The following is a 26,423-nucleotide window of genomic DNA, read 5'->3' as shown; positions in this document are numbered from 1 at the left end:
GCAAGGGAACTGTGGACACTACCTACAAAGCTCCAATGGACTAGGTGACATTTGTAGCCACTCAAGAAGTAGTATTTATTCTCCAAAAATGGGTAGATTACCTGGGGCTCATTCTGGCAATGATTGTTTTAAAAGATCAATTGAACTTACTTGGAGCCTTGAAGTCAACTTGTTTCCTTCTTTACTGAACGTGTATCAGCAGATGTGTTTTTAAGTGCCCTGAGCCAGTCTGCTGGGAGGGTGGTATGGAAATCAAATAAATAAATATCAGCACAATCTTCCTAGCTCCAGGCCCAAGGCTTCTGTAATTACTAATGCTTACTAACGCTGGGCCTGCACCACCTGCTTGTGTCAGCAAGTGTGTATATGTGTGTGTGTGAGATTTCCACTTCAAAATGTTTTAATTGATCATGTCTAGGGTCTTATCTGGCTTCCTTTTTATAATCCTATACTCTCCTGTGAGAGGTAACAGGGCAACAAGCCTCTTAGCTAATCTAGGTTTATTGAAGAACAGGATTTAATTTAAAATATTCACCGTTGTATTGCAAGTACAGCAGGTATTCGAATATTTAATAGAATATTTAAAATGAACATATTGCTCCTGTGGCTTTTAAATTGCTGCGCTGAATGCTACACCCCTCCTTTTTTAACAATAGGCAGATCTGGAGAACTGTTTTGTATCTGGATGGACCCACTAGTTCAAGTACCCTGATTCAATTAGTGGGTTCCACATAGACATCTGTAGCTGGAATTGTACATGAAACGGAATGCTGCCTGGTACGTGCATGGCTTACTTTTGAACCAGGTCTTAGGGCACTGAATAAGTGAATTATGTTGGAAAACTGGTTATCAGAGATTTACAGGGCAATTTGAAACAGTTATACCATTCCAGATTCATGTGTCATAACTAAGCATGTGCACAGGAAAAAAAATCATACCGTTTTGGATTTAGCCTGAGATGATTTGGCCCAAAACTGAATACCCCATCACTTTTTTGGATTTAGCCAAACCTGAAAACTTTTTAGGTTTTGTGCACATGCTTCCTCCCCTTCCCAGGCAGCAGAGTGTGTATCCACTGCTTGAGAAAGGGGAGTGGGGGAGAAAGTGCCTGCTGAACAGCTGATGATGACAGGCATGTTGCTCCCTTTAAAATCCCTCCCCAAGCTGGGGAGGGATTTAAAGGGAGCAGGTGGAGTGCCTGTCATTATCAACTGTTTGGCACGCTCCCCCAAACTTCAGGCATAGCTTGGGGTGGAATTCAAAGGGAGCAGCATGGCTGTCATCAGTGGCCTGAGAAAACTGCATGGGAGATGCATTTAAACCAGCTGAATTGTGATTCTGACTGTGTGTAAATACAGGGATGGGTGGTTTGGCTTGGATAGGTCCCAAAAGTACCCGTGTTAAGTGTCCCTGTTCTTATATCCTCCAGGGGATTACAGTAAAATGCTTAGCCCTAGGTAGAACAAAAAAGGTAATTCATTAATCTGCTTGGAGGCTGAATAGACCTCAAAATAACTCAAACGTAAAAACAAAATTGAGACTTTCCTGAACACCAAGTCTAAAGTGTGTGTGTGGGGATCTAACTTTAGTTATTTCCCTTGGCAGTACTGGAATAGAACAGCAGCACACACCAGAGAGAAAATACAATTGTTATTTTCATTCTATAAGCCAATTTCAGTTTCCTTCTCAGAGCCCCTGGGGGCTTAAAAAACAACCCCCAAAACACTTCTTTATACAAAAGAAAAACATTGTATGTGGAAGGGTGAGGGAGTGATATTGAAACTGTATAGGGCCACTGACCTCATTCAGAGTTTAGATTGTATAGAGTATGAAGTTGTAGAAGACGGATAAAAGGAACCATTACCATTACCTAAACCCCAATTAGAGTCTCTTGTGGCGCAGAGTGGTAAGGCAGCAGAAATGTTGTCTGAAAGCTCTGCCCATGAGGCTGGGAGTTCAATCCCAGCAGCCGGCTCAAGGTTGACTCAGCCTTGCATCCTTCCAAGGTCGGTAAAATGAGTACCCAGCTTGCTGGGGTGTAAACAGTAATGACTGGGGAAGGCACTGGCAAGCCACCCCGTATTGAGTCTGCCATGAAAACGCTAGAGGGCGTCACCCCAAGAGTCAGACATGACCCAGTGCTTGTACAGGGGATATCTTTATCTTTACCTTTAAATCCCAATTATGCCCCAAATGAAGCAATTCATTCTAGTGGTCAGTGCTTTTTTTTTTTTTTTTAAAGAAGACTGAAATGCCACACATTCTTACATTTGGGTTCACTGATCTTTTCTCTTATGGAGTTTCCTTTTAAACAGTTAAGTAGGCTCATAATGCCACCTGGTGGACATACATAGCATGTATGCTAAACAACATTTCCACAATGTTAAACCTGGGCGTTATTTGTAAGAGAATGCAGTAAACAAAGCGTAAGTATTTTATTAATAATTTATTGTCAGTAAGAAAGACTGGCTAATGGTAGATTTCAGTAAAAACCTTTACAAGACCGTTGCATCACAAATATACAGACACTATAAAAACTGTGCCAAGGTGGTTTTGGTTCTAAACAGGTATGCAAGTGGGCCCCCAAAGTACTTTTCGGTTAAGGAAAAGTGTATATTGTTCCAAGTACGGAAAGCTATGTAAGACACTGCCATGGTTTTGTTTGTTTTTTGCCCAGAAAATTATCAGATACCTTTTACAAGTGGAAATTATGTACACTTAGCAATGATTACACTGAAATCTATAAATGAAATGCCAGACATCTGTGTGATCATCAAAATAAAAATAAAAATACAGTGAATTCCTGAATGTAATAAAACCCAAGGTGTGCTTGGTTTAATGGCACACTAAACACTGCTAGAAACAGTGGGAAACAAATCTGCAAAGTATCTACAAAACCTAGTTAAAACTATTGAAATCAAAACTGTACATAACATTTACAAAAAGAGATAAGAAAAAAATTGATTTTTTTGAACTATATAAATACATTTATCATGCTAAAATGAGGAAGTGGTACGTGTTTTGCTTCATTTCTCTAACATAGACAATGTAAGTACAAAAAAGAAAACAAACACACACACAGTTCCAGGAATGGCACAGCCAATGGGAGACCTGTAATCAGTTAAATTTGCAGGCGGTCAAGAAATGGGAAAAACTGGTAAATACTCTGAAATGAGCTGCATGATCCAGTGCAGCCATGCCAGTCTTAGCTCACTGAAACAGAAGCGCTCAAAGCACTGCCGCGAACGGAGGGGGGGAAATAAGCTCTCCAAGATTGCTCTAGAATCTTTTTTTTTTTTAAGTTCATTAACATCCAGGCACTTTTTGTTGAGGAAGGTGGTCAGACTTCTGTGTGTTGCTGAGGCTCGAGTGGAGGTATGGCCACATCTTCAAAATGTCCATCGTCCCCACTCTCATAGTCACTCATCATCACCTCAGACTCCATTTCACAGCATGCTGACACATCGGAGCATGAAGCCGTGGAAGCATACACAGACATGGACATGTTGTCTAGGGGGAGGGCTTCAAAGTCTCTACTGTACCCTACAGTGTACGGGGCATAGGGTTCTCTGTAACTACTGGAGACTCCGCTGGTTGTGTTCTGAGGTTCCAACCGGTCTGAAGGATAGTGATGGGGGAGGTACTGGTTGAGATTGAACCTCTGCCTGCTCCTCGCAGAGGACTCCAAGCTACCTACAGCAGACATGTCCCTGGGTTGCTGCACTGAGTCAAACTGATCACTGTACTCTGGTGGTAGTGGTGGGAGGTCATCAGGCGCTGGGAAGTCGTCCGGTGGAGGTGGAAAGTCACTTTCAATGTCGTAGCCTCCAGGGTAGTAGTCTGCATCAATGGAATTTGGATCGGTGTAGAGGGGAGCTGGCTCTTCCACCACCTCATAAGTTGGATACTCCTGTATGCCGGGAAGTTGGACGCTTGGCATCCAGTCGGAGGTATCCCAGTGATACGCTGCAGAGTGAAGATTAAAAAGGAAGAAAACAAGTTTCAGTCTCTCATTGTCGATATATTCCCAACATTGGAAACAACAACAATACATAGAGGTCAAGAACAACACAACAACCAGTGACCAGTGCAATCTTGTCCCCAGGGTTAACCAAGACCTCCAAGTGTTACAGCTGCAAGTTCAGCGTGCCATGCAGTAGATACTTCATTCCGTCATCTATGCCTGAGATAGCTGTATTTTCAACATACCTCACTCTCAAGTGAGAAAACCTGCAGTTCACCTAAGGAATGGGCTGGCAGAAAACCATTCTTTTAATGAGCCACCTAAAGAGCTGGTGGCTGATGACCAGTATCACTGGCACAGATTCCCCCTTTACTTGACTGTAGCCACTTGTAACTAGGGTTGGGTGCTTCAGTGTCCGAAGCAGCCAGTGCCACGGCGTGGGGGGGGGGGGAAGAGAGGCACGGGCCCTGCACTGGCACCCCTTCCCCCTCCATGCCACAGTGTTGGCTGCTTTGGATGCAAACAGCTGCTTCGGACGCCGAGGCACCCAACCCTACTAGCCTTTCTTCTCCTAATGCCCCACATAGTCACCCAAACAAAGGGAAGGACCAATCCCATGTATACTTGGAAGCAAGCCTCCTTGGAGTTCAAAAAGGGACCCAGGACGGTAGCCTTATTCCATTGATATGACTGGCACTTAATATCTACATGATTAACTTGGTCCCATTGATTTTAATGGGACTAAAGAACAACTACAGTAATTTCCCCTGGATTGGGACTAATAAATATATGGCACCCTGGCTGGTAAGGTATCCAGCACATTTACCATTTTGCTATAAAAGTTATTAATGCCTTTTATTACTGCCCATCAGCTCAACAGTTAATTTTTATAACACAGACCTGCAAAAAAAGGACAATCGAACATTTTGTGATCAAAAGGGACCATTAGTAAGAAACATTTCCGCATTCAAAAGTGAGAAACAACAACTCCCATGACATTAAGCTTCTCATGCACAAATAGCAGAATTGTGTTGCTGAACAAGGTATACAGGTGTTGCAGAGAACACTAGTTTCATGGAGAAAACATCACCACAGCACAAGTCTCTTAATTACGCAAAAGGACCGAGATAAGGGGAGGGATGACTAGTGAACAGGCTGAAATTACTGTGTGTTCCACACAAGGATCCAGTGAGGGCAAGTTAGTGTGGAGGGCCAATATTAGCAGACACTTAAGTGAGCATCAATGAACAACTGCATGCAGAAGTCACCTCTTGAATTGCTCAGGTCAGGAACAGCAAAAGATTCTTTTGGTGGCAAAGTGAAGAAAAAGGGAAGAAAAGATGCACAGTTAGGAATCCAAACCATTCAAAACCAGCCTAAAAACAGTAATAACAACAGCAGCAGTGACAGAGAGACAAAGATGCTTCTGCTTTCTCCCCTTTCAAGCTGGGGGGAGCCGGTTTGAATTTACACTTGTGCAAACAAATCCAGTGAGCAATACCTAGAGAGGAGAATGCTCTGTTTCCCACTTTATTTATTTATTTTTATTTATTTGTTAGATTCCTTACCCGCTGCTCCCACAAGACATGGTGGGTTACAATATGCACTTAAAACCCCCTATAAAAACACCCCTTAAAAGCACAGTACAATACAATAGACAGTAAAAATAAAATTGGATTAAACAGCTTTAAAGCTGAAGAGTGAAATCCAAAGAGCCACACTAGACATGTCAAAAGGCCTGGAAATGTCCAGCAAGATTTCTTCCTTTCCCCTTTCATTAGCAGCCCTATGTATGCTGCATTTTCAAACTGCTTTTGATAGTCCCTTTGTCTTTAAAGCAGGGGAGATCTACATGATCTCCTCATTTGCTTGGAAATAATCGTGTGGTTCTTTGGGCCCTGCTAGAATATAATTCTTGGGAAATGACAGAGCCCACAAAACCTCTACAGATGTAACAGGTTCCAAATGCTATGCTTGGAGGAAAACATACTTTTAGAAACAGTTTGTGATCCAGCATGGTTTGCTGTGTATATTTTGGTTGGTAGCTTGTGGCAAAATCTGGAATTATCTGTCTCTTGCTTCTTTTTTTTTTTAAAGCTTAAATCAATAGGGATTAAGGAAATAATACCTTTTGAAGATTGTGAAGTCATATATAGCTTCTGTTGAATGCCTATGATTGCTTTGTTATAGGAATACACATGTATTTCTTGATAGTATTTAAGATGGTTTTGCAAAGAACAAACGTGTTGACAACAGTTGTCCTTACAGGTATTGATACCTACTTCAGTGGTAGCCCCTATGCTCCTACTGGGGGTGGAGAATACTGCCCAGGAATGGCTTGGGAGGATACCTGCCTGCTGTGGCAGCAAATAATCAATATAGATGTTTCCTTTGCTCAGAGTAGGTATTAGATCTATCCCGGAGCCTCAAGGTAATCTAACCCCTGATTTCATTGCCAGTCGTCACTGTCCAATTTTTATGCCAGATGCTTGAAATGTTGGGGGACGAGTTTGTAGGAATTGTTTTGTACCGCCATTTTATTGTGCGACTTGTTAAGGATTTTTAGGGGATTAATGTTTATGAATGGGGTTTTTATGGCATTTGGGATTGTTTTATGATTTGTTGTGAACCGCCGTGAGCCAGCATTGCTGGGAGCAGCGGTATAAAAGTTCAATCAATCAATCCACCAATTGGTATGTTTTGCAGGTAGGGTGGGGAAGCTGAGGTGGTTTGCCATCATTTTCCTCTGCAGAGTTTTCTCTCTTCCCTGTACTGACCCTGCTTAGCTCCCAAAATTTAACATGTTCAGTCTATGCCACACCACCTTTCTTCCTCTATCAGTTTGCAGCATCTGAAAAAAAACCCACTCCTAACTTTATAGATTGTTACAGAGTATGATTCACTCCTGTGTTCTGCTGTATGTAAAGTTTACATACATGGAAGACCAATATTTGCATTGTCCCTATCTTGACATGCCAGATACAGTAAAGTAACAACACAGCCATAAATCCTGATAGGTTCACAATGCAAAGGTTTTTCCTAGCCTGACCTTTGATGGAACAATGAGCAATGCTCGCTCAGGTAGGGCAACTGAAATGCAAATTTTTGCAGTAGCCCATCTGGTGACCAGGAGCCTGACTCTGCAGTCTGGATTGCCCTACTGCTTGGGTAGGAGATCCAAGCCCTGCTCTAGATCTATAATATATGGTAAAACTGAGGCTGAGACAGAGTGATTCACACAATGCACATCTGGCTCTCATCTGGAATAAGAAACGCCCCTCATGACCCTCTGGTGTGTGAACCTCAATGACATGAAGGTGCATTCCACAAGGGAACAAACTGTGCTCTTGAGCAAGAAAGGTCATTCATTTCAATAGAATCGGTACAAAGCATGATGCTGGGGAACGATGCTCACTGCTATCATTAACCTGAATGTTAGAGTTGGGTCATACATGCATGTAAAGAAGGGGTAGTCAACTTGTGGTCCTCCAGAAGTTCATGGACTACAATTCCCATGAGCCCCTGCTAGCGTCTGCTGGCAGGGGCTCATGGGAATTGTAGTCCATGAACCTCTGGAGGATCACAGGTTGACTACCCCTGATGTAAAGGAAACCTTTGGAAATCAAGTCAGATGGAAATATACTTTGCCTTTGTATTTGTTTCTGTTTATGAATTTTAAAAGCATGATACTCATCGGCTGCCCTTTTAATAACAAAGCAAACATTCTTATGTTGCTTCTAATTTAAATTTACTTATTACTAAAAGACAATTGCATGCAATGTTCTGCCAAGGAGATAAATAATAGTGAAAACATATATAATATATACCTTCTTTTCCCACCGAGTCAACGACTGCATTGACAAGGTGTATTACAGTCACTAGGGAAGCTTGTAAAAAATACGGGAGGAGCAGATTAAAAAAACAGAGACCTATGATTAGCAGCAGTTCCAAATCGCACATAAAAATCAAGCAAACAAAATAATAACAATAATAATAATGCTTCAGGCACCTCTAATAGCTATATGCAGAATAGTACCTTGCATATTTCAATTAGTAACATGATGTCCCTATCCTCATCTTAGCCGTGGTCATTAGAGTAGCACAACGATAGTGTTTTAACTGAACAGAAATTTCAAAATCTCGGACCCTCTGCTGACTGCAACCTCCAAAATGCCTACAAATACAGAGTTCTACAGGGATGATTTGCAACTGTCCCTAGGACTACAAAGATGGAACATACACACGGAGCTGATGACAACAAGCCTTTCTTCCGACTGTACTTCTGGGGCCAGGGAGAGGATTCTTGAATGCTAAGCATACATTTCACGTTTCAGTTGTGAATGACATGCATGTATTTCAATGGCTGCTTTTCGCTTAAAGATACATAGAAGATTTTCTGATTACTGCTTCTCTGAATATGATAAAGAAAAGCATTGGTTTACAGGGGCATTCACTATTCACAGCTGAGAAGCTGTACATGAATTTTAATTTTTAAGAGAAAAAGTAAAGCATGAATCTGCTCTCAATGAAAAGCTGAATCGATTATCTTCAGCCCTTTTGATGAATTTTAAAGAACTGCAGGTGGTAAATTAAAATATGTTAAGTCCAGATATCCTATTTCCATTCTGAAAAAAGAGAATTTTATGAAATCCATGACTCCTAAAAGTAGTTGCTGTCTATGTCCTGTTTGTCTGTAAGGACCTCTTCCTCTCAGCCTTGGGCTGAGTTGCTAGAATGCATGGAATGTTCACAAACATTCTAATTTCTGAAAAGATTAACCCAAAGAATGCTGATAAAACTGTAGCTTCTATGAGGCCCCATTTGGCTGAGTGAAGGCTCACCAGAGACCTGGAGATCTGATGGCAGGATGGATGGAAGATGTAAATAGCATAGATAAACACCTTCACAAGATGTTATGGAACTAACTAGCCAAAAGAAAGAAGATAACAGGGGCATGTAAAAAAAAGTTGAGATGGAGGCTTGTGGGAAGGGGAAACAGGAACCAAGAGACAAAACAGGGATAATATGCAGAGTTGAGAGAAGGGGAGACAAAACAAATAAAATTTCCTGCAGAGCCCAAGATAGGGAATGATGTTACTATAGAAAAATGGGAGATAGGAAAGTGAACAGACAGGTAACACAGCTAGAGAGCTGGAAGAAACAATAGTAAGGGAATTATTTGAAATAATCAGCCAAATTGTCTCCCGCAGTTCTCTACTCATAGTGGGAATTTCAATTAGCAGTGCGGGACTTCTTTGCTTTCCCCCTTCTGCTGCAGCCCAAACACCCCAGAAATACTTATCTGGGGGCACAGGTGGCTAGCAGGAGTCAAAGATTAGCTACATGAGGGAAAGATCAGTGACCGCGCCCCCCCCCAATTGTCCATTGGATCCAACCCTACATGTTTATAGCTGAATGACACTTTTTGTAGTAACAGTTAAGTTTCATGTTTACCATTTGCATTCCTTTCTTACCGCAACACATCACAATACGTTTTCTGGAACCTGGAACTGCCCACAGGGAGAACCATGATATATGTGTGTTGCTATGACATTAAATGTAAGAATGGTTGGGGAGGCTACCTCTATTGTGGTGCTCCTGCCATGAATAATGAAAGCACTAACACATGTATACGTACACACACAAATTCACTCTAAGTGCTGGTGATGGTAAAATTTACTTTTTATTACGTAATAAAAGGAAGTTTTAATTTGAGGCCATAAACAAGTCAGTGCACTGAAATTAGTGGACAGGACATCTTGGCCAAATAAGAGTTGATTACTAATGCATTTGGAGATTGTGGCCAATTATTTCCCTGAATTTCAGCCCTTTGGAGAATGTTAGAAGTAAAAGCAGAAAAAATATATTTAAAAGACAGTTCAGCACTGATTTAAATAGAACTCTAGAAAAATTGGGATTCTGAATAGAAAGAAATCGACTTCGCTGCATGTTTTTTTATGAGTCAAGGCCTGATAAGAATAAGGTTTCTGATTCTGTAAATTGCAACATTTGTCATGCACAGAGTTCATCATGGTACAGGGCAGACAGTTGCTCGATTACTGGACAAGTCCTGTTGAACCAACTTCCTTCATTACTAATATAGTCAGACTTACAAGCAAGCCCCCTCATACTCTGCTTTCACTCAGTACTGCTCTGATCCATATGGGAGCTGAGGCAGCAGTAAGGGAAAAAAAGGAAACAGGTGAAGTTGTAATCCAGTTTTAGACATTTCAAAACCTTATTTCATGACTAACTTTTAATATTTATAAACCAATCACAAATATTTGACAAAGCTATCTATCTGTCTGTCTGTCTATCTATCTGGAATATAATTAACTAGACATGAAATGTTAAATATTAACAATTACTGGTTTATATGCTGGTACAGAGCCAGCCCACAAAATCTGCATTTTGCATAGAGATTTGCATAGAGATGCTGAATAATATTAAAAAGGTTAATATGAGGCACACAGGCAAAAAAACAGGGCAACATAGAAAGGGTGTTCTATGTTTACCTACCATTGTCATCACAGGATTCAGACTGGAATGAGCTCAGAGACTGGACCTCAGACAGGCTTTCTCTGGTGCTGTAAGGCTGAGAGACCTTTTCTTCCAAGGGCTTCTTCGAAAGGCAGGAATCAAGATCTACCACTTTAGCTACAAGAAAGAACAGAACCAAAAGTAAAAATGAGGAAGGGGATATTTGCGAGTAAACATCCCCCCTTAAAACTCTTACAGAAGCTTTGTAAAGTTACATTATTGACTCTAATAGAAGAATTAAGGATTTAAAGTGTGAGTTGAACCAGTCAAATAATTTTTGTCATCACCAGGCAAAAGAAATACCGTGCCACTTGATGTCTGGCTGGAAGCGTAAATGACTGCTGACGGCACTTTACTTTGCATCTAGTTATTTCCATGACCCGTTTCAAAACAAGCATCTCTGTCAAAGTACTCTGAATGCAAAAAGGGAAGAGATGGCTTACCATCATAGTCAAAGTCCCAGCTGGGCTTCTGTATGGAGTCACTATCTGATGGAGAATTAGATGGGGGCGGTGGCGGCAAATTAGGGGCTACACTACAGACAGCCACTGCTTTCCTATGGCCATGCATAGTATCTGGATTAAAAGTGCTGAACTCTGGATGCTCTGGAATAGTGGATCCCTCAAAAGAGTTCCTGTCCAGATTGTTCCTCGAATCACTTGGAATGCTTGGAGTATACGAAATGGGACGCACGGGCACCTGGGGCGGAATGTCAGAATAAATGTTCTTATTCAGTTTTGAATCAAAGTATGGTCTCTGTAAGAAAGGTGTTGTTGTTCCCAGATGTTTGTCTCCAGGTTCCGGCTGGCTTTTCTTCTTCCTTCTCCTGATTACTTGGCGACAGGCGACAAAAAGCCCAACCAGTATGAAGACTCCCACTATGAAAACGATGATTCCAATGACTTCTGCCAAACCGATGTTCCAAGAGGTTGAAACGTATTTATTAAGGATGTCAGCACAATGTTTTCCTCCAAATCCATGGCTACAATTACAGTGATATGCACCGTAGGTGTTCTCACAGAGAGCACCATTCTGGCAGGGGTTTTCTGAGCATTCATCAACATCTGACAGACACCTGGAGTAAACAGATGAAAAGTGGTACAGGGACTGTTGATGCCATTTTATTAATATTTTACATTCACTAACGTGTCCTGACAAATGCAAAGGATGGTGGAATACTGTCACAAGACTGCACATATTGTTAGATCTGGCTAGCTTTTCTGCTCAATCGCACTCAATACCCCTCCTTAAAGCCAGCCCCGTCCCATGTGGCTTTTGCCCATGATGCTTTCAGTGGTCAAAGGGAATTTCATCATCTATTTTTCTGCCAATGGAAATGTGGGTTGTATCCAACCCATAATTTGCCCGTGATAAGTACAGGAGGAGGTATTTTTGCCTGTGAACTGAAGTGTCAGGTGTGGAATACAACTTATTGTATTCCACACTTATACTACAGATGAGGGGACTCCTGTGATCTGTTAGGGGCTGATCCCTCTTTTCTTTGCATAATCCATGTAAAGCAAGTCACTGCTATTCCTATTAATACAAACAGCAGATAGAGGCTGGGATTTTGTTGTAGTGATTCTTAAACTGTAAGCTGGTTTCCAAAACTGGGTCATGATTCTCTTGCAGGTGGGACACAAAGTCATGAGGAAAAACAGAGGGAGCCAAAAGAAGGTGCTTAATGCAGCCTATATGTAGCGAGGTTGAAGTCTGCGGAAAGTACAAAATAGCCGTGTGATACAGCTGGTCATTTAAAGGTATATAATTAAAAATACTATGAAAATTAAATATAAGCTTGTCCAGCATACACAGATGTGAGATTCCTGTGTTTTATATTGGGATGAGAAAGTACTTTGCAAATGGTCCCTAAAATAAGTTTATAAATGGCTTTTATTTCATGGCCCACACAGCACTCTACTCTGGACAAACGTGGCTGAGAAATTCAGAACATTTCTAAGCCTTCAGAATTAAAGAAGCTGGTTTCCTGCTTCTTGAGAGGACTTCTTTTTTTTGAAGAAAAGTCCTCTTTGGGAGGGGGGGGGTGTATGTGGAAAAGCAAAAGAATAGTGACAAAGGTGTTCTGCGTTGTGCCGGGGTGTGTGTGTGTGTGTGTGTGTGTGTGTGGACTAGATGATCCAGAAGACCCCTTCCAACTCTGTTATTCTATGAAATATTTGGAAAAAACCCCACTCCTGAGTATGGTTATTTCTAATTATCTGTTGAAATGTTGCTCCGCTGAAAACTGTCACTTCAAAGCTACCCTGTTAGTTCATTTCAAAATGCTACTTTGGATTCATTTGCATACTTAAATGAAAGGCTTATATTCCAGTGAGTCTATGTTCTTTCTGAAGCGTAAAATAACTACAAATGTTGAAAAATGAAAGCAAGGCCTTAAAGCAGATCCTGGGGTTTCTATTTTGTTTTGCTTTATAGTGTGTTCAAGTATTACAATATGATGATGGCTGATTTAAAGCTGGCATAATCTGGTGAAATAGTCTGGTATAATCCATAAACATCTGTAACCCATTTCAAACACCGAAGCCTTAACACACTTGAAACAGTAAAGAGACACTACATAACAACACATGTTTTAAAAGGACAAGTTGTATTCCACAACGACTTCTTTTCACTGGCCTCTTTTCTTTTAGCAAAACAAAGCACAAATCCAGTGGCACCTTAAATTTAGTCCAGTTGGATTTCCAGTAGCACTTTAGAGACAAACAAGATTCCTGAAGTATAAGTTTTTGAGAGTTAAAGCTCTTTTCCCGTGGTCTCTGATAGAGCTTTGATTCTCCAAAGCTCATACAACCCAAATCTTTAAAAGGACTACAGAGCCTAGATGATTTGCAGCAGACCAGCATGGCTACCCTTGGAGACAAGCATTTAATCCAGTATGAGCTTCTGCCCTTCAGAGCTCACTGCTTCAGACAACGTTTTATTTTGCCACAACAGACTGAAATGGCTATCCCCCTGGAACTATTCTATCCACCTGTTGTGATGCTAACTTTGGAAAAATACGAGTACAAAATGACCAACCTTTCTCCATGAAAACCTGCTTCACATTCACAAACAGGCCCATCTAAGCTATCGATACACTTGCCACTATTTTTGCATGGGTTGTCTTTGCAATATGGACCGATCTGACACCTGGGAAAGCAAGGAGATCTCATTAATGATCTATTTTATAAGTTTTGCTTCAGTTATGACCTTGGATACAATTCTGTTCTACTTGTCTCCAGTATTTCTAAATATGCTCTGTGACTCATTGGATCAGGCTCCCTGGTAGACACAATAGCAGAGGACATAATGGAAATACCACACATTAGTCCAGAAAAATCTGGTTTTGATACTAAGAACCAGACTTGGTAGGTAGACAGAGCCAACTGAAGTAGAACGAAGTTTGAGTCCTCTGGCACCTTTAAGACCAACAAAAGTTTTATTCAAAGTGTAAGCTTTCATATTCAAGCATACTTCAGTCTGTATCAGAAGTGTGATTGCACTCAAAAACTTATATACTTGAATCTATCCCTGAGTACTATTTTCACATGACAGATGTGCTGGTCAACACAAACCTCTCTCTTTCCACTTTGACAGCCCTTTATGTTGCCATGTGAACACTTAAACCATTATTTAACACCCACTTCACTAACTAATTTTTAATCAGCTCAACAAATGCATGACCCATAATGAACAATCATAGAGGAAAGGTTCTGAAAACAGAGCATGCACTGGAAAAGATGACATCAGATGAAAATCTGCCTTAATGATAAGCAAGGAAGCCATACCTTTGACCTGTGTACAGTCCTCTGCACTGACAGATGAAGTCATTATTAACAGGGATGCAGGTACCACCATAAAGGCAAGGATTGGAAGCACATGGGTTGACGCTGACATCACAGTGCACTCCCATAAACGAAGTTGTACATTTACAATTATAACCTGCAATGAAAATACAACAAAATAAAACTATCCTCCATCTTTTATAGCTTGAGAATGATGGCATATGATATTTTCCTTCAACCTACGCCTAACGAAAAGCTAACATGCTATATCCTGATTATCCAATAACACAGCACAAAAGCACTCATGGGTGACCCAGAAGCATTTAAAAGGGACGGGCTGGAAACAGTGAAGCTCATGCAGTAGGGCAGGTCTATGATGTATGCAGGAAAGATTCCTAAAATCGGTTAATAGCAGCAGCCATTTCAACAACAACCATATTCCCATAATTCAAGGAATAATGTCTCCCCTGCATTGTATCAGGATTGGAATAAAGATGATTTAGAATATTTAACATAGCAGGTAGGAAATGAAGGACCTTTTCAGTAACAAATTCAGCTGTAGGGAATACTACCCCAGTAGAAATCTGCTGTCCAGACACGTTTCACTTTTTCCAAAAAATATATTTTAATTTTTTTTAAAGCAAGTGTCTAACTGAGTGATCTTCTTAACTTTATGCACTGGGTTTGTATTTATGCTCTGGTTTTAATGCATGTTATATTTACATATCACATATCTTACAAGATACTAAAATAGATCACTGTACTTGAGCTATTATTTAAAGCTTTGTAAATGTTTGCAAACGTTCATGTGTGAGAGATGCCCATACAAGCACCCAGTTCTGAACGATTTCACTAAGGGACTACAGGTTTGCAATATAAAAAAGCTGCATGATGAAAGAGAATCTGAACATCTGGAGAAATGTGTTTAATATGCAGATTAGGTATGCTGGAACTCAACTCCACAGCTTCTGACAGCAGCAAGTTCCTTCCACTTGTAAGAAACAAAGTTTCTCAGTTATTTTCAAGGAACGTGTGTGATACAACCTGCAGAAATATAAGATACACTTAAGCTACATTGAAATGAGCCAACTCAACAGAGAAGAATAACTTTGCTTGGAGACATATAAACAAGGAGACTGTAAACCCTGCCTGTGGAATACTAGGTAAGATAAAGTGGCCACCTAAATATCATTAATACCTGCATTAACCATTTAAATAATGTTTGTTACGTAACATGAAATAAGCAGTATGAAGAAGAACAAAACTCACCTCCACTGAGCAGTGGGCTACAAATGCCCCCATTCTGGCATGGGCTGCTTGAACAATCTCCTGTGGTGGTTAGTAAACATCCAGGAGACACATCCACGGATTCTTCCATGTGGGCATAACTCCGTGGCTTGCTGTTTAGGGGCAATTCTTGGCCATTAAGCACAATCGAATCCATGCAGCCTCTGAAGCCATTGCTAACCTGTAGGCTCCTTCCATGCCTTGTGCCCTGCTGTCGAATGTGGCCACCAAAAAATACATAGTTGTCTAAGTTCAATGTCCTTAAAGTGCCAGGGGCTATACCCGATGCTGTGTGCACCCTGTCTAAGATCAGCTTGGCATAGTTTCCATCCACTTCAAGAGACACTGAATGCCACTGGCCGTCATTGATTTGAATGCTCTGCACAGACACAATTCCATGACCACTTCCACAGTCAAATTTATACTGCAGTCTTCCATGGTGGATCTAAGCATAAGAGAAAAAGTAGCAGTATCACCATACAATGCTATCCTGGATTGCTTGTTACCATGGAGAAAGGCTCCTATAGCATGCAATCTGAGGCCACTTTGCACCCATACCCGCCACCCAATGAGAAATGAATAAGAAGAGTTGGTTTTTATGCCTCACTTTTCACTACTCAAAGGAGTCTCAAAACACCTTACAATTGCCTTACCTTCCCCTCCCCTACATGCCTGTGAGGTAGGTGGGGCTGAGAAAGCTCTGAGAGAACCCCTCTGTGAGAATGGCTCTAACAGCACTGTGACTAGCCCAAGGTCACCCAGCTGGCTGCATGTGCAGGAGTGGAGAATCAAGCCTGGCTTCTCCAGATTAGAAGCTGCTGCTCTTAACCACTACATCTCACTGGCTTCTAAGTGACCTCTAATGTCTTAATCATGTCTACCAAGGACAGAAGTGTTCCTTCCCACAATATGCCATAGTAGGAGAACTCTGCAGGAAAACTGCATAACCAATGCAGTACTGTGATTAGAGTACTGGATGTGGATTGAGAGAACTGGGTTCACAGACTCACACTGTCGTGTAACTCACTGGGTGAACTGAAGCCAGTCTCAGCCTCCCCTACTTCACAGGGCTGTTGTTATGATGATAGAATGAAGGAAAGGAAAATTATATCCACTCAGTGCTAAGAAAATTTAAGAACTAAGAAAAGCATAAAGAAACCTCTCAGAGCCAGTAACCAAGATCTTTTAAACTGAAAAATAACTGATTTGTATTTAAAAACTCAGTCTCTTCATTCCAAACTACCCCTTTCCTCTTCATAAGATAAAATCTTTTGTTTGCTGCTGTTAAGAAAGCCTCTGTGCCATTCCAACAAAGGTTTTAAGAACGGTGAGATCTTACGACGTCTCAAAATGTTCTAGGGCTGAGTAAAGCCAAGTGAGTGGGACAGCCTGATTTATTTTATAACACTGAAATAATGCTACAAGGTCTGTTCTGTCTTTGAGGGAACATTTTATTTTACCTCAGAGTGGGGAAGTGTGTGGGGGTTGGTCATACTGGTCATGACTTACTAACTGGAATTTTCATTCATTTTCATGAAACCCTGGTTGAAAAAGCCTGCTCTAAAGAATTAGCTATTAAAAAAGGTACAAGTGCAGCCTTGCAGCCTAGTAGTAAAGCCCATTGCCTGCCATAATACAACAGGCGCTAGCTCATGGTTTGGTGTGGGTCCACTTGGAAGCTGGCACCCCTAAGAGGAGGTCTCTCTGTGCATGGCATTCTTGATCCTAGTCAAGTTTATGCACATCTAGGTGGTGTGGAATTCCAGAACATGAACCTATACCTATCTGAAAACGTTACCTCCTCTCTGTAATGTTTTTAGACCTGAAAAAGATCAGGGGTGCTATGTGGCTGGCTATGTGGCTGCTATGTGGTTGTGGAGGCATTATACACTTTTGAGGCCCCACTTCCAAGCCTCAAGAAATATTTTAAGTGAGAAGGGGCTTTTCTGTGGCTTCCCTGTCAGCCAACATCTAGGCAGGAGGGGAAAGCTTTCTCCTCTCAAAAGGAAAGCACACGCACGCCCACAGATTTCTCAGAAACATGTCCCTCCCCTAAGTCAGGAGCTGTTGAGGTTTCCTTCACAGCAGGACAGAAGGGAAGGGTGTGTGTGTGGAATCCAGAACAAGAACAGTAATTGGCCCTGGGGGGAGGGGGGAGAATATTCGACCAATAGGAGGCTTCGGAACCTTCAGCATTTTGTCAGGGTGTATGTATATAGATTGATTTATTGTAGTTTATTTATTGTAGTTTACCAGCTCAATACTGGCTGTTTTCATTTTTAATCTTTTCAGTTTTAATCTTTCCACTCTGACTGAAATTAAACCAATCATTTTACAACTGCCAATGTTTTGCATAAACATTAAACTTGGATATCAAACCCAAGAACCCCCTTTCCCACGTAATTAAAAGGCTATGAGCACTGAGAGCAACAAACCTCTAAAATACTATAGTCTGTTCCTCTGGCATACATGACAACTGCATGGGCAGAATATGTCCGGAGCCTCATGGTAAGCTTCATTTCTTCCTTGTTTTCATTTTCCATGAGGCGGTACTTAACGTAGCTGCTTCCAGTAAAAGTCAGTGATGGGCCTACTGATGCTGTATTAAGAAAGAAAATGAAGACATGGTTCAAAATCAGACTTGGCTGTGAGATGACTGAAGCCTCAGCCAAAGGATATTAAGAGAGAAACTCTCACCAGGACACTGGGCCGTACTGCTTCCATGGCACAGGCAAGTGTATGTTCCTTCGTGAGGATCTGCTATACATTCTGTATCTTCAGGACAGGGGTTTCCTTCACACGCACTGCTCAAAACAGGGCATCTACCGTCTGAAAAACAGAGAGCAGCGCTTTATTTTTAATCTCTTCTTTTCAAATGCGATAGTTTTTAAAATCAGGGATGTCAAAAGTTAAAGCCTTAATGTTCTTCAGGCACAAACAGGTGGGGAAAAAAAAACAAACACACAAGATAAGTGGGTGACAAGGAAAGAGGCCAGGCAGCAAGAAATCATGAGGGATATGGAATTTCTGAACGACTATAATTTCAGCTCCTGCTAGGAGAATTGCTCACAGGATGTTCTGTTCCTGTTTGCCTCTCAACATGGTTACGGCTATTTCATCTCCCTTTCCTAAATCCATATATACATTTAAACTGTTTTCATAACCCTTAAAAGTAATCTGGATTTTGAAGGTCATGCAATTTTACAACAGCCCTACAATGCTGTTTCTTAAAGGCTGTTTTAGAGATTTTTTGTGGCAGAAATGCTGGCCATGAAATCTCATCAGAAGATTAAAAGTATTATGTTAGTAACCCCACCCCCCACACACAAAAAGAACATTCAAAGTGCTTACCAACAGCATCCTAAGCCAGGGGTAGTCAAACTGTGCCCCTCCAGACGTCCATGGACTACAATTCCCACGAGCCCCTGCCCACGTTTGCTGGCAGAGGCTCATGGGAATTGTAGTCCATGGACATCTGGAGGGCCGCTCTTTGACTACCCCTGTCCTAAACATTGAAATCACTTGGTTTAGAAAGTTTTAGCTTTTTTCAGGATTGCAGCATAACAGATGTAGCAGTTAACTAGTAGCTAATGCACCTGATGATTATTAATAATAATAAAGTGCTATCAAGTCACAAGTGACTCATGATGACCCCCCCAGGGGTTTTTTCAAGGGCAAGAGATGAGCAGAGGTGGACGGCCTCTGCATAGCAACCCCTGGACTTCCTTGGTTGTCTCCTCCTGAAGTCCTAATTATGGCTGACCCTGCTTAGCTTCCAAGCTCTGACAAATTCAGGCAAGCGTGGGCTATTCAATCTGCTCACCACTGGGTTTTAACATAATGAGGGGAAACGAAGGCGATTTCTGTGTTTAATACATATTAGAATTGGCATAGCATTCAATTGTCAAATAGCATCCATTGTCTAACTGCCTATTATTTGATCCAGTCAAATGCTGTCAAATGTTCCATGAAGCCTGCTTTGCATAACCAGCTAATTCTAAAAACTGACTCCTGCTTTTAGTAGTAGTTATGAGTTCGCTTTGCTTACTGCAGTTGTAATTGGTTTTTTCCTTTTTACAAAATATTCAATCGTATGACTGACTGTAGCATGGCAGGATAAAAAGCAAATGACGAACCGAATGTATACTGTACTACACATCTAGCTATTCAGTCCTCTTTGGCATTATACACCTTCCCCACCACACTGTGTGCTTTTTTCTTTACCTTTGCAAAGGCAAACCGAGGTTCTCTGGTGATGTGGAGTGACAAAACTCAGCCTGGCTGTGCTGTGGGTGGACATGGCACTCTCATCCACCGTAACTTTTTCTTCACAAAACTTCCAAGGACATTCGAGGCCCAGACACAACTTGTGGAAAACGTTCAGTATCCGAACACCTAAGATCTCCTCAAGGTCTGCCACAGAGGAGTTTATCTTGTGGAGCAGGGCTCTGGTTGGGTACTGAGCACTGCTTGACTTCTCAACCAGAAGCAAGACATCCAGGCTAGAAGGAGGATCTGAGGGCTGCAAGCTGATGATCTGTATGTCATTTCTCCTGACCCCCAAGATGCTCCGTAAAGCTCTTTGGAAATTGCGCCAGTAGTCACCAATGAATTCCTCTGGGGCAAGGTTGGCAAACCGGATAGCTATGCTGTGGTTCAGTAACTCCTGAGTGATCTGTCTGATATGCACTGCAATGACCGCGGAGGTTGTAAATTTCCCATCTGTAACAGTAACGTTCAGGAGGTATTGCCCAATGTCCAGCCTCTTGTGAGCTATCAGCTTGCCACCTGTGCTGGAGACAGAGAAAGAGGATTCCATGTTGGGATCCAAGCTGTACGTTAAAGTGTCGTATACATCTTGGTCGGTGGCATGTACTTTCCCAATGACGCCCCCGGAATATTCTTCCCCGAAGGCTGTGATGAAGATTTCTAGGGGCAGGATGGCAGGAGGATGGATGCTTTCCTCAATGACTCGGATGTCAACGTATGTCAAAGATGACAACTGAGGTCTTCCATTATCTGCCACCTAAAGGGAAACCAACAATGAATGTCTGCTCAATTTTACCAGCTTTTAACTTGAAGTGCAATGTAACTATGTGCATACGTAGTTATTACAAAGATAAAGGTCTAATGAAAGTCTTGGGTGGCAACACACAACTTGACAGAAAGATTACTAGGGTACAGTATAATGCTGTAATTTTAAAATATTCAATGCTATTTATTTCCAACTTGTGGGATGCAGTTCAGAGCCTCTCTCTATGTGTGAGGATGTCTTACTTTTGCTACCATTTCCAAAGATATTCTGCAGCCCACTGAGCTTAGCAAGCATACAAAGAGCTTTTTATTTGTTATTAATATTATTATTTAATTTATATATGGCCCTCCCTAGTGGCTCAGGGTGGTGAACAACAGGAGTTCATTAACAACAACAATGAAACATAAACCCTAATTAAAACATAAATAAAACGAATCATAAAATTAAAACTAGAAACATCTCAGTGCAACCATGCAATTTTTTTCCGATGTAAATTGTCAAGTAGTAGTTTTCCTTGTGAATCTCAAATACTTTGGCCACCTCATGAGAAGGAAGGACTCCCTGGAGAAGAGCCTAATGCTGGGAGTGAATGAGGGCAAAAGAAGAAGGGAACGACAGAGAATGAGGTGGCTGGATGGAGTCACTGAAGCAGTTGGTGCAAACTTAAATGGACTCCAGGGAGGACAGGAAGGCCTGGAGGATCATTGTCCATGGGGTCGCGATGGGTTGGACACGACTTCGCACCTAACAACAATAACAAGGTTTCCTTGGGGGTGGCGGGGGGGGGGGGGGGTTATCCAGGCTTGAAGGAAGAGCTCTGTCTTGCAAGCCTTATGGAACTCAGTCAGCTCCAACAGGGCCTGGATCTCCACCGGGAGCTCATTCCATCACATGGAGACCAGGACTGAGAATGTCCTGGCCTTGGCTGAGGCCAGATGTACTTCCTTGGGGTCAGGGAGCACCAACCTGTTGGAATTGATGGAGCACAATGCTCTTCAGGTAGCATAGGCAGAGAGGCGGTCCCTTAGGTACACTGGGTCCAGACCATGGATGGCCTTAACCAAAACACCTTAAACTTGATCTGGAATTCAATTGGATGCCAGTGCAGCTGCCAAAGGATGGGATGAATATGGGCTCTCTAAGAAGTTACTATGAGGACCTGAGCAGCTGCATTCTGCACTAGTTGTAGTTTCCAGGTGAAGGAATGTCTATTTGCATTTGGATGCAAATGTCCATTTGCATTTGGACAATCAGCTGCACTACTGTGCTGCATTTCAAATACTGCGCACGCAGAACATGCTCTTCCATCTTTTTTGAAATCTATCCCCCAGCAAGAAGGATCCCGGAGTACTTTACATCTTTAAAATAACCTTCCCTGAAGTGATTTTATATGCTAGCAAGACTGAACCTCTTATCAACGGCAGTGACTAAAGGTCGGTACACTAAAATCCAATATGCCGAAAGACTCCGCCCCTGTCCTGCAATGAAACCCGAGTCAGTGGAACACGTTTTCCTCTTTTGTGAGCAACATAACTACCTGAGAGAACGGTTCATACTCCCTCTCGTGGAGGCGAGCAAGATTCACAGTCCTGCAACAATCGTGCACTTTCTTTTATTGGATCATAACCCTCAAGTAATCAAAGGCATTGCAAAATTCCTCCACGGGATTTTCTCCAAGTGATCTGGGATCTGAATCGCCTTGTCTTTTATACAGATGTTTTATTATGATCATGCCAATAAAGGTATTTGTTTGTTTGATTTCAAATACTATGAATGGGTTCTGGGGTCTCAGAAGTACCCATGGAACACCTCTCCCCCTTCATTTCAGGACTCACATTTTCCTTGTACGCGTGAACTGGGCTTCTCCATAAAAATGAATGTGAGCAGGAATACGGTCTTTGTAAAGGAACCTGCACTGACATAAGAACTGTCTCTTCCAAGACATTACTATTTTTTGAGATCATCAAAACCCAATATTAAAGCAACAGGCTAACAAACCACTTATGCAAAATGGATGTGGGTACGTGTGGCAAACATTGTTGCTTGCTGGTCATCCTATGACAATTTTTTTGAAAAATGGGTACCATTTCACAATCAAAACAGATTGTGAGAAATATAGTTGGGCCGACTAAGAAACGTTTCTGGATTTCCAGTAATTCAGAAAGTTCTGCATTGCTCCAAAGCCTCCATTCAACAGTGTAGTAGCCAATCCCAAACTGTAGATGGTGCTCACAGTACTTTTTCTTGTTTAAAATTTCAAATAAAGCCATTCTTCGACAGATGCATAAGTCACACACAAAACTATCCAATCAGTACATTTTTTAATATACAAGTCATCCAATTACAATTTTCCAAACATATTACCAAGTACTCCGTCAAGAACAACGGTCATCTATTTTGGATAGAGCCAGAAATTCTCCCACAGCTCAGTTTAAACAGGGCGAGGTTTCTGGCCCCAGTGCTGTTGCTTGGAATTCTTCATCTTTGTGACATAGAGCCAATTTCACTGGCAAGAGCCAGTCCGAATATTCAGCCAGCTACTCATGCAAATGCTGTATTAGCCTGGGGTCAAAGCAACTTTTCTTGTTTGTAGGAAAGAATTTGCGGCATTGTGTGAGTTTATTGCTCCAGTGTTAAATTGCTCACACAAAGAGATCACTGACATAAGCAATGATTTGAACAAGAGAGCTACTTATTGATAATGAAAATGGATATTTAATGTTTGCCTCACTGGAATATCAACCCGCTCTCTAGAGCAATGTTGGGAAGGCTATAGCTTTTAATGTCTATATGGCTACTGTCTAGTCCAAAATAGTGCAATTTATTTATTTAACTCAATTTCTTTCCTGTCTTCCTCCCCATAGTGATCTAAAACAGCTGACAACATTCTCCCTTTCTGAGTTTTATTCACATAATAAACCCAATGAAGCTATGCTAAGAATGTGTGACTGCCCCAACGTCATTCAGGAATCTTCCATGGCAGAGTGGGGAAATAAGCCTGGGTCCCCCCACATCCTAGCCAACTTTTCAACCACTACCCCAAGCAGCTCAGTTTCCGCAGCATTGTACCCTTGTCAAAATAGCAAAGCAGGCATCCAAACAGATTTTATGCATGTCTGACAACGGTTGGGGATATGTTAGTACAATTCTGCCTACCCGAAGAAGACACAATCCTAGGATTGTGATTGTGTATGCCAATAAAGGTTTCTGAGTTTGAGTTTACAATTCTACCTTGGAAACTGAAGGACTGGTTCCAAGGGAAAGGTCTCCCAGGGAACCTCCTGACCAATCACAAGGAGGAAAATGTACCAGGTGGTTGACAAGACAGATCCTGTGTACCACCTCCCGCTTGAAGAAGAAGAGCTGGTTTTTATACCCCACTTTCCCCTACCAGAAGGAGCCTTACAATCACCTTCCCTTCCTCTCCCCACAACAGACACTGTATGAGGTAGGTCAGGCTACGAAAGCCCTGATATTACTGCTCTGTGAGAACAACACTATCAGGGCTGTGATGAGCCCAAGGTCACCCAGCGGGCTGCATGTGGAGAAACAGGGAATCAAACCTGGCTCGCCAGATTAGAGGCCACTGTCCTTACCACTACTGGCTTGCAAGACCTTGATAGACTTCTCAGCTTTGTGAGGAGGAAACAATGGAGATAACTGCATCTAGAGTGTCCCAATGAATCCAGCTGACCATGGGCTAGAATTAGCGGAGACAGCAGCAAAGGAAAATGTTTATCTACCACCATGGCACAGCTCTGTCAGAGGGAGCTTGGTCATTAATGACTGCCTCTGTAATTGTACTGATTATTGATTCTATTGCTCTGGCTCCTTATGTGGCTGCAAGTTCTTAGAATGCCTGTGTGACCCCTGTGCCACGCCCCTCCCCCATTGTTGCTTAGTTGCATTTGTTTTGCATGACCGTTAAATCACATTAGGCAATCCTTTTGGACATACAAAGGCAGCGTTCAAAATAAATATTACCGCATTGCATACCTTAATTTGAAGCAAATAATGGTCCTTCACTTTGCGTTTTAGCTGGACAGCAGTTGTAAGGATTCCTTGCTGGTTAATCTCGAAAGCGTTATCTTCATTTCCACTCTCCAGGGTGAACAGGAAAGGTGGTCCATTGTGGGATGAATCCTTGTCTGTTACTAACAGCTGCTGGATGTTAAACCCGACAGGCTTATTTTCCTATAAAAAGCAGGAGAAGGGGATGTAAAAGCAGATATGGCGAAAAGATTTTTGGAAAAGATATTGTGTTTTATCACAGGCCTATAATTGGAATGAGCTAGGGCTGGTTTTCGTGTTGCTGCTGTCACAGGGAGGTTATTTTAAGCCTCAACATGTGGCTGCTGTTATCGCTTGGAATGCTTCATCTATGAGGCCATTTCATCCATACAGCCCACTCCAGGCTCTGTAAAATGTCTGTGCTGCCATCTTGAGAGCTGTGCTTCACACACACAGCAGGCCACAGGACAACAGACTGCAGGGGATGACAGAAAACGGCCATCACGTGACAACCGAAAGACAACCGAAACTGTCCCTTGAATTTGAGATGAAATTAGTTAACATTACTGTCAATTTTTTAAAAAAATGTAGAGTATAAATCTTTGGGGAGAAAATAATGTTTCTTAACATAGTTAGGGCACTCAAAGTTCTGCAAATTTCCTCACTCCCCCCTCCCCCCGAATGCTGTACAAATTTCTCTAAATTTTAAAAAGAAGAAAAAACACGGATACATTTCTGAGACCTGGAAAAGCATGTTAAGGTCTGTATACGTAACATATTCACTAAGAATATTATTTTATATTTGCAGTGTTTTAAACTCATTAGGGGAAATTTTTGAGGAGAAAACCAAAATTTTGACATGTATGTCTCTGCTACCTTCTGGACCACAGCCAATGTTTTCAGCATCAAGAACATGCGATTTTGGTTTTTTTAAAAATCCAGAAACAAAAGTTTTCTATAATATTCTTCAAAATTACTAGACTTTACTATCCTATACTTTCATTATATCTCATTGAGGAATGGGATCTGTAACTTGGATCCTGATGACCATTAGTGGAAGGCAAGTCTTTTTGCTGAATCCCCTTGCTCCAGTAGTTCCTTCTAATCCTGAGAAACTAAATTCTGGGGTTATCGGATTCATTCTGATGATCAACTGTGCAAATCAAGGGCTGCAATGTGGAACAAGAGAAACAGCCTTTTCTGCCTGATGAAAGGAGAGTGTGATTCCACCCCTTTCTGCACCCCCACCGCTCTGATGGCTATTAGCCCCAAACGAACCTGAACAGCCACAATTTCGGTTCCAGGGCTGGAAAGGACTGTAGGGCAGAATGCAACTAAGTCTACATTCTTTCCACCAGCAATAGTGCGGATTCAGTCTCACATCTTAATCAACTTTCCTGCAATACTGCAAAGCCCCTCAAGTGTACGGAGGATTAATTTCAATTCAATCTAATTTTCTGAAGCTATATGTTAGTTTAAATTTGATGCAAGAAAAGGTGTTTTTCTACATATCATCTATACCCAGAACTATATTTCTTAATATAAGATGACATGTTTCATAAAACAAATTCAACAAATAAATGTAGTTCTCATTATTATGCAGGGAGAGACCTGTGCTTAACTTGTTTTGCATCAAAATTATACTAAATAACCCTGATGCAATACTGGGTTTATCTTTTGCATAGAGATCAGGTTTCCAGGAACAAAAATTTGGTGTGTTTTTTTTACAGTGTACACCCACAAGTGGGTGCTAGAGAAACAGTGGCCTTTGTAAGACTAGTAATCAAGTCAGTATGCTGGG

General features: G+C 41.6%; 1 protein-coding gene across 11 annotated transcripts in view; it reads right to left on the bottom strand.

Annotated features, from left to right (window-relative positions):
• Nucleotides 1–2,431: 2,431 nt before the first annotated feature.
• Nucleotides 2,432–26,423, bottom strand: part of FAT1 (FAT atypical cadherin 1) — a 141,074-nt gene continuing 117,082 nt past the window's right edge. For 5 of the 11 annotated variants that reach the window (XM_077302149.1, XM_077302151.1, XM_077302150.1 and 2 more), the window contains 12 exons: nucleotides 24,608–24,805; nucleotides 19,801–20,602; nucleotides 18,274–18,405; nucleotides 18,012–18,175; nucleotides 15,559–16,021; nucleotides 14,293–14,446; nucleotides 13,544–13,654; nucleotides 10,948–11,579; nucleotides 10,484–10,621; nucleotides 7,792–7,851; nucleotides 5,233–5,268; nucleotides 2,432–3,966 (listed from right to left, as the gene is read on the bottom strand). In XM_077302149.1, the coding sequence (XP_077158264.1) occupies nucleotides 3,341–3,966; nucleotides 5,233–5,268; nucleotides 7,792–7,851; nucleotides 10,484–10,621; nucleotides 10,948–11,579; nucleotides 13,544–13,654; nucleotides 14,293–14,446; nucleotides 15,559–16,021; nucleotides 18,012–18,175; nucleotides 18,274–18,405; nucleotides 19,801–20,602; nucleotides 24,608–24,805 (3,516 nt within the window). In that variant the 3' untranslated portion in view covers nucleotides 2,432–3,340. The other 6 variants (XM_077302144.1, XM_077302153.1, XM_077302146.1 and 3 more) reach the window with 4 other exon arrangements.

The sequence above is a fragment of the Paroedura picta genome, chromosome 10, assembly GCF_049243985.1.
Source record: "Paroedura picta isolate Pp20150507F chromosome 10, Ppicta_v3.0, whole genome shotgun sequence".
Taxonomy (NCBI): domain Eukaryota; kingdom Metazoa; phylum Chordata; class Lepidosauria; order Squamata; family Gekkonidae; genus Paroedura; species Paroedura picta.
Note: the sequence above shows the minus strand (reverse complement) of the source record. Positions and strands in the feature narration are given on the sequence as shown.